At 50.4% G+C, this 13,424-nt stretch overlaps 1 protein-coding gene across 7 annotated transcripts in view; it reads left to right on the top strand.

Annotated features, from left to right (window-relative positions):
- ATG13 (autophagy related 13) overlaps positions 1–12,492 on the top strand; it is a 51,411-nt gene extending 38,919 nt beyond the window's left edge. For 5 of the 7 annotated variants that reach the window (XM_028111284.2, XM_028111286.2, XM_028111285.2 and 2 more), the window contains 6 exons: positions 3,905–4,041; positions 6,083–6,197; positions 6,787–6,864; positions 7,072–7,188; positions 7,735–7,863; positions 10,121–12,492. In XM_028111284.2, the coding sequence (XP_027967085.1) occupies positions 3,905–4,041; positions 6,083–6,197; positions 6,787–6,864; positions 7,072–7,188; positions 7,735–7,863; positions 10,121–10,198 (654 nt within the window). In that variant the 3' untranslated portion in view covers positions 10,199–12,492. Of the gene's footprint in view, positions 1–2,508; positions 2,608–3,377; positions 3,489–3,904; positions 4,042–6,082; positions 6,198–6,786; positions 6,865–7,071; positions 7,189–7,734; positions 7,864–10,120 lie in introns of all 7 variants that reach the window. The other 2 variants (XM_028111289.2, XM_028111287.2) reach the window with 2 other exon arrangements.
- The last annotated feature ends 932 nt before the right edge of the window (positions 12,493–13,424 follow it).

The raw sequence follows: 13,424 nt of genomic DNA, 5'->3' as shown, positions 1-13,424 counted from the left end.
TCTGCTTCGGCGAAGAAGTCGTTTGTTGCCAGATGACTGAATTTCAGGGCGCGTTTCTTCCCTTCCGCCACAAGTCATTCATCTCCCACCTCATGGCCTGCAGCTCCCTGCTCTGCCTGCTCATCCTGTCACGCCCCTCCTCTCTGACTTGCACATTAGACAGTCTATTTTAGACCTAACTCAGTTCTGTGTTCTCTAAACTAGTCCCAGATTATCCCCTTTCACCATCTTGTTTTGGGAGCCCAACAAATTAATTCACTACCCATAGATTTTTATTTTCTGTGTTTTTTAATTAAGGAAATACTTAAATTTACTTCATTCTGAGTTGTTAGGAGATACTGGATTAAAGTTATGGTTCTCACCTGTTTCAAAAACAGAAGTTGGGCACAAAAGTTAGCTTTAAAAAAAAAACTAGCTTAATGTGTGTGAAAGAAATTACAAAATCCATGGGTCTCTGTTATTTCTTTTGTCCCCATTTAGAGTTAAGGAGGTTCTTGTAAAGTTGCCTAGATAGTTTGGGTGTTACTGTTACTCCCCTCTCCCCATGAATGTACATAGGCATGAGTGTTTGCCTTGGGAGGGGGCAGCTTCTGGCACTCTTACTGACATAGAACAATCCTGACCCCAAAAGAGGGGAAAGGCCACCAGAGCACGTTAGTGCAAGTAGTTTAGTTTTTAGATGATCAAAATATGAATATGTCAAGTTTGATGTTCTTTGAAGTTTTGTTTTATTTTTTAATTTTTTTAAAGATTGTTAATTTATTCATTTGAGGGAGAGTGAGTGAGAGCACAAGGGGGGGCGGTGCTTAGAGGGAGAGAGAGAAGTAGACTCCCCACTGAGCAGGGCTCCATCCCAGGACCCTGGGATCATGACCTGAGCCAAAGGCAGACGCTTAACCGACTGAGCCAGGTGCCCCTATTTTGTTTTATAAGTGATAAATTCATAAACAGTAAATGAAGTTGTGACGTGGGAGATACGAGGATGGTGAGGCTGGGCCTTAACAAAAAAACTTTCTCGAGTACAGTGGAAATTTGACCTGACCCCAAAAGTAAGGGGAAATTAAGTAGTTCCTGCACCTCCTGTTTGCACAAAGTTTGTTGACTTGTGTAAGGGGAGCCTATCTTTCTCATGGTATCAGTTGCCTGCTTTGTCTTGTCACAGTTTGAGAGTAGATTGTGCCAAGATCTTATCAACACTGTGGGTGAGCCCTGTCACTACCCTCTGAGGACCTCTAGTTGAGGCTGGTACAGTTTGGTGCAAAAGAATTCATTTTCAACCTTAGTTGTAGAACAGAAAGAGAAAATGACTTGCCAGCAGGTCTCATCCTTCCTGTAAATATTGAACTAGTTTCTTCCTTGGCTTAACCTAGGGAATTGCATAATTGTTCAACAACTTCTATTTGAGCTTTTTGCAAAGGTCCAGTAAATGCATGTTAATGTGGTGTTTGTTTTCCCAAAAAAAAAATACGGACCATTGTGTCATGTGGGCACAAAGTCGAGTCAGGAAATAGTTGTGACCCTGAACCTGCTACTGTGATTTCAGGTCCGATCTCCCGTTCTAAGCATTAACTAGCTAATTGGTAAGACTTAAAGATAGAACAGCAAGACCCAAAATAATCCTAATTAGCTTTGAAATCGAAGAGTTTTTAAAGTGCCCCAGCTCTTACTGCCATCAGGTTCTCCTTCACCATGCGGGGCTATAAAACACCCATACACTGTCCTGCGTCCACCTGTGCGCACACAGACATGCTTGCACCTGTACACACCCATTCCTCCTGCCTCAGGTGGCATAGTCAAGTCTGCAGCTGGGGACCTGCGCTTTTTTTTTTTTTTTAAGATTTTATTTATTTAGTTGAGAGAGCGTGAGCAGGGGGAGGGGCAGAGGTCCCTACTGGACACAGCGCAACGCGGGGCTTGATCCCAGGACCCTGAGATTTTGACCTGAGCCAAAGTCAGATGCTTAACTGACCGAGCCACCCCATTGCCCTGGACCTGAGCATTTTAAAGTTCTAGTCAACAAATGTCAGTTGTTTAAACCTATCCTTGCAGATTCTGGGTCCCCAGGAAAAGGTCTCCAGTCTAGCATTGTAACCTCAGCGTCTTCATCCTCAGCACGCCTTGCACCTGTTCTCAAGCCCTTGCTGCTGGAGGCCATTCTCTAACACCCTTCCGCCTCTTTTGACTAAGGACACACTAATGCTTGGTTCGGTTTTTTTCCCTGTTTTGCCAAGTCATGCCAGCTTGACTCAGCTTTGTTTTCCACCTGCTCATCAGGGCGACAAGCATGTAGTGGAGCCCCCGGGATAAACGTGTCTTCCTCAGACACTTCCAAGTTGTCCTTCTCGGGAGGCAGCCATGTTGCTCTCTCCCTGCTGCACCCCTGACTTCCAGCGTGCAGTTCAGCCTCTATGGCTGTCTCCCCTTCCAGAGTTGTTTTCACTTCTTTCTTAAGTCCCTTTTCTGTTTTCTTCTCTTGTTTCTCCTGTCTCTGTGTGTATCTGTGCACAGTGTGTGTTTACTGTCACAAAGGCACATTTTCAGACCCCTACTCCTGTGGTGACGGATACTCTGAGGGTCCCCATGCCAGGACTGGCCTTTTCCCATCAAGTGAGTCCATACTGGGAAGAAGGGGATATAATCAGATGGCATCTTTTTATTTAAAAATTATACATAAAGTACAGGGAATAGCTATTTAAATGTCCCCAAGTGTTCTGGGGGTTATTTGAGGTTTGGTAATTGATTTTCAACAGGATGCAGCCATAGCACAGCAGCTCAAAATAGGATGTTTCGTTTGCCCCTCCTCCTACCATTGATGTAAAAAATACATGGAGTTATTTATGTCTTATTTCCAAATAAACAATCCAAGAGTGGTATTCTTTCTTTTTCATATAAATAGGAACCCTCTCATACCCAGGGGTGATGGAGGGTGTGATTAGGGAAGATGCCTTCTGTTTCAAAGGGACCTCAAGGACAAAGGAGAAAATAGAATGACCTGGGAAAAACCAATGACTTTGGCTGCAAGTTCTGCTCGGGCTTGTGCTGCTTCGCCAGTCCATTGGGCTGGAAATCTCAACAGTTAGCTGAGCCCCTAGGGAAAGGGGGAGCAGGGAACTCATTTGAGGCCTTTGGAAGGCTGCAGAGCTGGGAATGTCAGTCCCACTACAAATAAGTCTGTGCTTTCTTAGCCACAGAGTAATGGCCTGCTCTGTCTTTAACCCTTACGTCAGCCACCACCCCCCCACCCCCCCCCCCCGTGAGGAGGTGGGCTTGGGATCCATTCCTTACCTCTCCACAATCTTGATCATTAGTCATACTCTAGGATTGCCTATTTTTTCCTCCTCCTTTCTTCTGCCCCTCTTTGTTTTTCTCTCGCTTAGCTCTCAAGCTCTCGCCTTTCCTATCAGCCTGCTGCCCTGGGCATTGGATCAGCTGACCTGGCTTACCCAGTAGTGTTTGCTGCTGGCCTAAACACCACACACCCTCACCAGGTATCTTTAAAGATGGGGAGGATCCCGGGGGTTCCTGTGCTGCCTCCCCTGCCTTGAGGCAGTGGAGGGGCCTCTTCACACGTCAGTATTGTGCTAAGTGCTCTGAAACAAAACTCTTATGTAACTTCAGAGGGCCGAGGTGACTCCAGGAGGAAGGGCTCCTAGAGTTCAGAAAGGAAAGAAGAGCTTCCAAGTGTTTTCTCCCTCTCTTTCCTCTCCCTCTGTAGTTCTTACCACATATGTCATGTCTCCCGTTAGCTGAGTCCCAGAGAAGACATAGATCCAAGGTTTCCCGCCCATTTGGTGGCAGCATTCGTGGTGGAAAAGCTCAGAGGCAGCTACCATCACACTGGGCCAAGTTTCCTCTCCTGCCTGACACTGCCATTATTCACTATATTCTTCCATTTCCCCCAAAGCTCATGGTTCCTGGGAAGGAAGGTGGGGTACCTCTTGCTCCCAACCAGCCTGCCCACGGTGCCCAGGCTGACCAGGAGAGACTGGCAACCTATACCCCATCTGACGGGGCCCACTGTGCTGCCACACCTTCCAGCAGGTGAGTTCACGGCCTGGCTGCTCAGGCGGCCAGGGGCCCATCCTCCCTGACACCTGTGCCTATCTGGTGTCAGTAAAGAGTCACTTTCAGCATTGCCTCAGGGTTGGCATTTAGGCCCCAAATGCGGAATTCTTAGAGTTCTCGATAAGAATCTTATATTGCAGCTGGTATGTAAGGAAGCTGCCCCGAGCTTGCTATTAACAGCCCACAGCCGGGACCTACTTTTTATCACCCTCATCCAGTGAAGGGGACCTTCAGATATGTTTTTTTTTTCTCTTACCCCGGAATTTATTCCCTTGGAATGAGTCCTCAGTGTTTCCTCAGGACCAGTGCAGATGGTTTGCTGTAACCCTCAAGTTTGGGACCATAGTGGATCTGTGGTGGTAGTTAGGATTATTGTTGTTGTTTTTCCTCTGCTATGTTAGCACCTCATGGAGATTTTTTTGGAAACTGTTTTTCTTCATTAAAAATTTAAAAAAATTTTTGTATTTTCTGATTACAGAAGTGATACGTTCTGTAAATTTCAAATTATGAAGATATTGATGAGGTAGAACATGAAAGTTCTCATTATCCAACCCTGCGCAAATCACCACTGTTTATCACCTTTTCAAAGATGAGAGGATCTCAGAGGGTTAAGTAATTTGCCAAAGAGCACTTAGCTCACACAATGGCCCGGCTCAGGCCGAGCTCCTCTTTCCCTTACACTCAAGAGTTCTCCCGTGGGAAGATGAGGCTGTCCTGCCCTGCCCTGCCCTCCCTTGACTGCAAGGCCCCAGAGATAATGACGTTGATTGCCCCGCTACATCCTAAATGAACTTTTGGATAATAGAAATTTTTGGTATTTTTTTTTTCATTCCCACGGTGGAGCAGTGGGTGGGAAATTATTTGGGAAGATCTTTTTGTGCCATCCACCAGGAAAAATAATTACTTTCATTCCTGGTTTCCCAAACTTCCATCCTTTTATCCCTCCCCCTGTCAGGTAATCAAAGGAATATCCCGTTAGTCGTTTTACACTCTAGTTTTCTGAGCCTTGACTCCTGAAGCATGTCTGGGAGTAGCTAGAGATAGAGGACCCTATCTCTTCTCTTTGGGGTAAGGGGTGCTTAAATGCAGGTCATCAGAGCTCAGGCCTTTCTTCAGTGCTGGTCTTTCCTGCTGGCTGGCGTCCACTTGGACGGCACAGTCCTCCCTACCTTGAGCCCCTGCTTTTGGCCAGAGGACCTTTCCTAACCCCTGCTGCTGCTGGGGCTGTGACTACTAGCTTGGTGGCCACAGGGTGAACCCCCACCCACAGCCCCCATCCCCCATCATCCAGGACTCCACATCAGTCTGGAGAGCTGGAGAGGGAGGGAGTAGGCAGCCAAATGCATTGTGCCATTGAAAGACCTTGCTGAACAGAGGATTGATTGGGGGCGTGGAGAGGAAACGTGGTATGGAGCACAAAGGACCTCAGCCCAGGCTATGTGTCATGGGCAGAGAAAGCTCTGCCTATCTGAAGAGCCAAATTTGGGACTCTCAACTTAGGATAATGACACTGCCCCTTGTGAGGTAAGGCTTAAATTTAACACGCAACTGTATAAACCCTGTAAATGATTCCTTCTTATGGTAATTTTAGATAACAAAACAAGAAGGCAGAGAACAGCTTAAAGCTTGAGTCTGCCTATCATGGATTACTGTTAAAATCACTGTTGGGAGCTCCGCTTGCCTGTATGCATGACTGCTGTATGCTTGGTAACTGATGCTTACCAGAGGTGTTTCAGATTAAATTTAATGTAAGCCTTACACAGTTGTAACACTTGAGTTTCATTCACATATGCCTCATTTTTAGTGGCTCCTGGAAGTGCAGTCCTCTGCTGTCAACTCAAAAGGGAGAGTGACAGTGGCTGCAGTCAGCCCTATATTGCCATTAACCACGTGGGTCGGCTGGTGGGGGGGCCACTCCTGCTCTGGACTGCAGCCCCACCAACGGTGGGTTTATGGGCAACCAAGTAGGCTCTGCCGTGGTTTGAGAATGAGTACCAACACTGTCTTTCTTCTTCAGCGAGGATACTGAAACGGTATCAAACAGCAGTGAGGGCCGGGCATCCCCCCACGATGTCTTGGAGACCATCTTTGTCCGCAAAGTGGGGGCTTTTGTCAACAAGCCCATCAACCAGGTGATTTTTCTGGCACTGCCACCTGTGAGAATGTCTTAGCCTTTAGAGTGAGGCCTTAGGGGCAGGGCTCTTCACTTAGGGTCTTTGAGAACCCTGAAAGTGCATGCAAAAGTGTGTGTGTGTGTGTGTGTGTGAATTTTTTGGGAAGAGGGTTAGTAACCTGTGACAGCTCTCCAGAAGAAGTTCACAGCTCTTGTTCTGTGATCGTATAAGCATACTCCCCTAGGAGAGGGAGACTAGGCACCATTTGGTACAGACACCGTACACTCAAGTGTCAGGGCCTCAGCCTTACTCAAAATAAGAAGTTCCTCTTCAGCTCTACCAGCGCAGAGCAGTTGTTACCCAGTCACTGTGGGTCAGGCCTCCAAAGCTGACTCCCGGGGTCCTGGGGGGCCCTACCCCTGTTTATGTTATGGGTGTGTGATGGAAGGCAGGGAGATTTGGGTTTTGCCAGCAGGATGGGAACCTGAGGACAGTGTGGTCAGCCTGCGTGTGCAAATCTGCTAGACCCACAGGCAGCTGGTGGTCTCTGAGGAAGCCTGTAAAAGCTGGGGCAGGGGTGGGCACTGGAATTTCCGTGTCTCTTCAGGTGACCCTGACCAGTTTGGACATACCCTTTGCCATGTTTGCTCCCAAGAATTTGGAGCTGGAGGATGCCGATCCCATGGTGAGTCCCCCTTTGACTTAAGTTAACAGATGGTGCTGTGTGCGTCGTCTTCCTGGGCAAGTCATTGTTCCTCCACAGACTATTAACCATGCTCCTGGCTTACAGATTTTCAGCCAGGTTGGGTCCCTTACAGATCCTTTGATTATTAACAGCACCTTGCACCCAGTGCATGGAACCAGCCCCTACCTCCACCTTGTTCTGAAACAGGTGAATCCTCCAGACTCCCCACAGACCGAATCTCCTCTCCAGGGCAGCCTGCACTCGAATGGCTCCAGTGGGGGCAGCAGTGGCAATACCCACGATGACTTTGTCATGATCGACTTCGTAAGTTGCTGTCACCTTCTTGGACCTTTGCTGCCATAGGGGAAATAAACCAAGAACTGTCCAGGGTACTTGAACAGGGCTTCCTTCGCAGGGATCAGATGGACTGGTACAGACGGGGTGGGATGGGTGGGCACCTGGCTGTGCAGTTCATGGGGGGAACCTGCCCCCACGCCCTGCTTGGGGACACATTTGGAGGCCCATGAACAAGAAGGCATTTTGTGCCGTGTCTTTGGCTGAAATTCAACTCTAAATGAGGATTTGCCAGTGGTATCCATGTAGGCCCTATTCCTGCTTGAATGGATGGCCCTTTGCTAAGGAAAGAAGTTTGAGGGAAAGGAACATAAACCTTAGCACCTGGTTAGCACTAGGGCTAGAGCTCAGCTGCCCAGAGGAGAAAGGTATAGCAATTCCTCCCCCTAAGATGAACCTGGAGGAACCCTTTCTCTGATAATTACTGGAAGGAAAGAGGGTTGTTCATAGCTTCTTTCCCCTGATTTTCCCCTGTGATCTAAGGCAAGCTAAACTGAGTCTGTGTTGTTTTTGTAGAAACCGGCTTTTTCTAAAGATGACATTCTTCCGATGGACCTGGGGACATTCTATCGTGAATTTCAGAATCCCCCTCAGCTGAGCAGCCTCTCCATAGATATCGGAGCACAGTCCATGGCTGAGGACTTGGTATGGAAACCCCTTCCCCTGCCAGACCTCAGCCTGCAACCTCCTATCCTCTTTTAATGGTCATTCTTGCTCAAAGGCCTGGAAATTTCTTCGTGTTACTGCCCCACCTCCCACACCTCCCATCCTCTCCGTAACGGGAAAGAGACACTTTAGATCCTTTATCTTCTGTTGATCACACTTGCGGTTGCATTGTGCCTGGCAGTCACTATCTTGAAGTTGCTTGCATTGACTTCCTCCTCTTCTGTCCGTGCTCACCATTACTTCCCATCCCTGCTGTTCACTGTCTCGGGTCTTCTGCCTGCAGCTGCCACGAAGCCAAACTGCTGCAGTCGCTCCTGCGTTCAGCTGTTCAGCTTGTCAGGCAGACGCCAGCGGTACAGGGTGGAAGGAACGTGAGGTCCTGAGTATTGGTGCCCTTGCTCTTTCCTCGGAGACCTCGTTCCCGCTTCACCAGCAGGAACGTGAGGTGTCCTGAGTGTTGGTGCCCTTGCTCTTTCCTCGGAGAGCTCGTTCCCACTTCACCAGCAGTTCTTGAGTTTGCCGGGTGTCCTGATTCTGATGTAATCTCTGCATCTCTGCTCAGTGTATTTCCTGTGTCCAAAGAGCAGAGGAACAGGCTGCACGGCTGTAAACTCTGGGTGCCCTACACCTCCATGCAGCTTGTCCCCAGGACGTCCCCGGAGGCTCTTAGTCTTGTCGTAAGAAAAGAATTCAAAGACGGACCAGACACAGTGGTTGAGTGGTGCAGGTGAAAGAGTTGCTCCAGTGAGAGTACACCCGAGGTGGGAGAGCAGGCAAGCTCGGGAGAGCTGAGCACCCCAGGGTTTGGGTCTCTTTTATTGACAGTTGTTAACTAGGGGGGATATTTATTATTTGGAAGGAGGATTTCTTTGGGAGTAGGTTTTCACCTCTTTGTCTTTGAGTGCGGCCAGCCAGGACAGGCCTCTGACTTTCCCGATAGCTGTCCCTCACTTCCCCCTTTGCTGGCCTCCAGGCATCCTGTTAAAACCTAACTAGCTGTTTACTCTAACACCACAGGATGTCAGGGTGGGGTGGAAATGCCACCTTCTATGTCAACATTAGAGGAACGGCTCTAGTAGGAGTAGGAATCTTGGAATATCTGCCCTTGCTTTGCTTGAAACAGAAGAGCATGCTCAGTAATAACAATACTATAACAATATCATTATTAACATTTATTGAGGCTTCCTAGGTGCCAAGCATTTTTCTAGGTGCTGTACATGAATCTTCAACAATCCTAAGAGGTAGCTTTTCTTATTATCCCAGTTTACAGATGAGAAAGCTGACACTGTAAACAGATAACTTGCCCCTAGTCGCACTGAGCTGGCAACACACAGCTTTGATCCTAGAGAGTCTGGCTTCTGATTTTAGGCTTTTAGCCACTGGCCCCCTGGCTTCTCATTGGAAACAGGCCTGGAAGAAACCGGACCAGGAAGGCTCCCTGAGTGACTATGCAGCCAGGAGTAGCCAGTTACCCCCGCCTCCCGCAGCTGCCCTGGTGCCCCCAGCATGTCTGGGCCACCTGCCAGTTCTGGGGGGGACAGGCCCACCTCTCCTCAGCACCTGGTGCCAGTCAGGAAATCTCTTCAGATGCACATTCAGCAGTGGAAACAGAGCACCTGATTAGGGTCAAATTTTTATTAATAGTTGATTCTTGAGGGCAGTGAAACTTAATTTCTCAGATTCTGTTTTCTTCTCTTGTTTATTGTTTTCTCCTCTCTAACGTGCCCCATCCTCAGCAGGTATAAAGATGCTGATTGCTAGGCCTCCCCACAGACCTGCTGAGTCAGACTCTCTTGGGAGCGTGGTTGGGACAGCTTTGTTCCTGGGCCCCCAAGGGATTCTGCTGCCCAGCACAGGTCATGAAGAACTCTCCTAAACTTTTCTTAATCTGTAGCATACTAGGTCTACTGTTTCATTCCTGTGTCAGTCTGATCTGTGCCAAAGGTAACTTCTCTGTGTCATCCTGTTGTTGGCATGCTCCTTTTCTAGCTCGGTAAGTGTGTGGCCCACTTGATTCCCTGGGCTGTTCTGCTGGGCCCCCGAGCCCCACAAACCCTGCTGGACACAAGCTCACTGTGTGGTGCCTTGGGCACCAGCAACTCCTGCTCTCCTGGCTCGCACTGTCGCGCTGAGCTCTGGGCTGTGCTCCCTTCTCCAGCCGGGGCGGGGGCCTGCGCTAGCTACTTCTTCAGGACCCTACTTGAATAAGCAGCTCTTCTCTCCCCTCCCGATACAGGACTCACTACCAGAGAAGCTGGCTGTGCATGAGAAGAATGTCCGAGAATTTGATGCCTTTGTAGAAACCCTGCAGTAAAAGTTGGTGTCCACGGGTACCAGCAGCATCCCCTTTCTGTGGTCCCAGGAGACAGAGCCTCCCACTCATCAGCTGCTCCTATCCCTCATCTTGCTCCAGGTGGAGGAGAGGCTGGTTTCCCCCATGGGGACCCGGAAGTCCCTGTTCTGACACCTCCTGGAGACTCCATGGCAGCAGTCAAGCCCGGTGATAGCATTTGAGAGACTCACCCCCTGGCCTTGGAGATTAGAAGACCCTTTATAACAAAAGGGCCTTCGGCAGGGCCATCTGCTTCCACCACCCATCAGCGACTGCTTCACAATGGCTGTCATCCCATTCCTCCTGCCAGCCCCCTGCCTTGGGTCCGCCCTGCAGCTGCCCCTTGCTGACTTGCCGTTACCATCAAGCACTTGACATTCCAGCTTCTGGCCCAGAGCCTGGCGTGGAGGCAGAAAGAGGAAGGAGACAGTGCTGGGAGGAAGAAGGAAGGGCTCCTTTAGGCTCTTTTTTGGTCCCCTTTGGTTTGATGTCTTCTTCCTCTCTCCTTCCCTCTCTGCGCCCCTGTGCCTGTACTTTTGGCAATATGACAGGCCTCTTGCCCAAGGTGGCGAGAACTCCAAAGTCAGCCATTCCCACCCTTGAGGGTTGTGCCAGCCCATCTCTCAGTGGAGGCTCTGAGCAGCCCTGGTGGCTGTCTGTGCTAAGCTCCTCAGCTCCATGGAAGCAGAATCCTGGGTCTCCAGGATTCTCTCATTGGGAGTCACAGCAAAGGTTCTTTTTCTCTCCTTCCGCCCCCTGTTGCTGCTCCTTGGTTATAAAACACGGTAAATATTTATTACTTTTCAGAGAAATCAGATATTTTATAGAGAAAATATGTTTGAGGTTAGATGTTTTCACTTGGGGAAGATGGAGGGCCTCTTCCTGGAGTAGGGCCTCCTCCTCAGGAGGTCCCTCAGATTCTGGGTTGCTGCTCTGAGGATCTTCCTTCCCGTACACATAAGGTGGGATCCAAGAATAGGGGTGCCTGAGGGCAACGGAACCTCCCAGAATCGCTGCACTTGAACTGATGACAGGCTTTACCTTAGACTCCTACATATTCCTGGTGAGAGCCTTGAATCTCTCTCAGCTTCTGCAGAGCAACTGACTCCATTCTGGCAGCCCAGGAAGTCTTGGGTGCTAGATGTGTACAACTCTGTGTGTACAACTAACAACTCTCCGAGTCGTACAGTGACATAGAGTGCAATGTATGTGCCCCACTGCGGCCCCGGGGAAGGCCAGAGGGGCCCCTCCTTCTGGGGGGACTTGTTTCCGTTTCTCAGGGCTAGGTTATGGGCCTTTTCCTCTTTCCACCTGGGCCTAGCCACCACCTTTCTTTAATCCCAGGGTCTGCACCCTGTCCTGAGGTTTACTAGCTGGATTGGTTCCTTGTTGAGAAACCAAAGCTAGGCGTATGATTGACTTAACCATTTAGGTATTGTTCCTTGAGTCAGTCAAGCACTTAGCCTCACCCACCTACCATCTCTCCCTCCCCTAGCCTACCCGGTAGTCCTGGCCAAGGGAAACAAGGCCCGCCCCGTTCCTCCTGGCCCACCTGGGCTGTTATTGGTGGCAGCTGTTCTGCCTTGGAGCAGGTGGTCCTCAATTGCTTGTTAGTAAATGCATGTGACATCGTTCCCACCGACAGGGCTGAACTCTGAGGGCTGGAGTGCGCTCTGAGGCTATCTCAGGTAGGCTGAGCCCTGCCCCTGTTGCATGCATTCTGCTGCCACAAAGAAATGTTCCCAGCAGTGGTGTCCAGCTGGCCCTCCTCTCTTTCGGGGCCACAGTGCACCCATAGCCTGCTAAACCAATCCAGATCTACCCCGCAGGCCCCAGTGCTGAGAGGGGTGAAGCCCTGGTAAGCTGTTGATCACCCCCGCCCCCACATCCTGCCACAGCATCTCAGCCGCTGTCCTGAGGCTGAGCACGGGAAGGCCTGTTAGCCATTGGTCCTCTTTGACTCCTGGTTGTTGGCCTTTGCAGGCAGCAGGCTTTCCTTTAGGACCTCATCAGTGAGAGGCCAGGGAGGCTGAGCCCTGAGCTGAGAATGGGAGGAGCAGAGCAACTGTCAAGGCTGGCCCTCGGCCCCGAACACTGACAGGGATGAGCCCTAGACTGAATCCTGTAGCAGCCCCCGGGACAGGGCTGGGGCCCGTCACCCGTCTCCAGGTGGCAGAGTCCCTCCGCATCCTCCAGCCCACCTTGTTTGGAAATACTGAGCTATACTTTAAAACGTATTCGAGAGATTTCCAATAAATTTTTTCTGTACTTGACAACCTCCTGTCCTGCCAGTTGTCTAAAGTGCTAGCCCACGCGCTCCCGCTTGTGTGTGGGCCCCGCTAACCGACGGCCCCTCCGTGGGAGGAAGAGCAGTGGATGCGAAGTGCAGAACGGCTTCGGAGTCAGGCAGGCTGGTTTGCATCTTGGGGCTCGGCCACCTGGCCGCGGTGCCACCTTGGGTTGATCAGGAAACAGTGCCTCGTTTTCTTGGCTCTACCGTTCCCATTTCGGGGGCTTGTATGTGACTGGTCAGTGAGATACCGTGTGTGAAGCCGACACGCAGAGCAGAAGCCCCCTTAGACGAAGGCCAGCATCGTCATCAGCTGCTTGTGCAGCGTCGCTCCCCCGACTCAGCCTGGAGGCAGGAGCCTTTGGCTCGAGGAAGAAATGCCTGCCAGGCCTCTGCCACGCTTCCAGCAGGAGCAGGGCAAGGGGGCCTCCCTCAGCTGCTGGGATCTGTTTGCTAATCTAGGGGGGAGGCGATGTGGCTGAGCAAACCAGAGGGGAAGGGGCTGAGTGAGGTATCAGGAAGTCAAGGGCCCATCAAGTGTGTTTAGCTGCCCCATCTGCCAGACAGCTCGAGCGGGGCGCTGGGGTGCTCCCTGAGGAGTCATGATGACGAGTAGAAGAGCCTGCGGGGATTATTCCTGCCTGGCCCCCCGGAGGCTTCTGTGGCAGGCTGTCAGCCCTGGTAAAGCTAGCTCCTGCCTCCTAACTTGTGCCTAACTGGGCCACGGGAGTGGGAGGTGGAGCCAGTGTCCCAGAGGCAAAGATGGTTCTAGAGGCAAGGGACTAACTGCCTGACAGACGGGGGCAACTGTAGTGTGGGTTGCCTCCCTGCCCCCACTTCAGGCTAAAGCCAGGGCAGAAAACGGTGAGAAAGTTCTAAATTCAGCCCAAAGCTAGGGCTGAAAACGGTGAGAAAGTT

Source organism: Eumetopias jubatus, unplaced genomic scaffold (genome assembly GCF_037043125.1).
Source record: "Eumetopias jubatus isolate StellerSeaLion01/CBP00866 unplaced genomic scaffold, mEumJub1_p1.0 scaffold_13, whole genome shotgun sequence".
NCBI lineage: Eukaryota > Metazoa > Chordata > Mammalia > Carnivora > Otariidae > Eumetopias > Eumetopias jubatus.
Note: the sequence above shows the minus strand (reverse complement) of the source record. Positions and strands in the feature narration are given on the sequence as shown.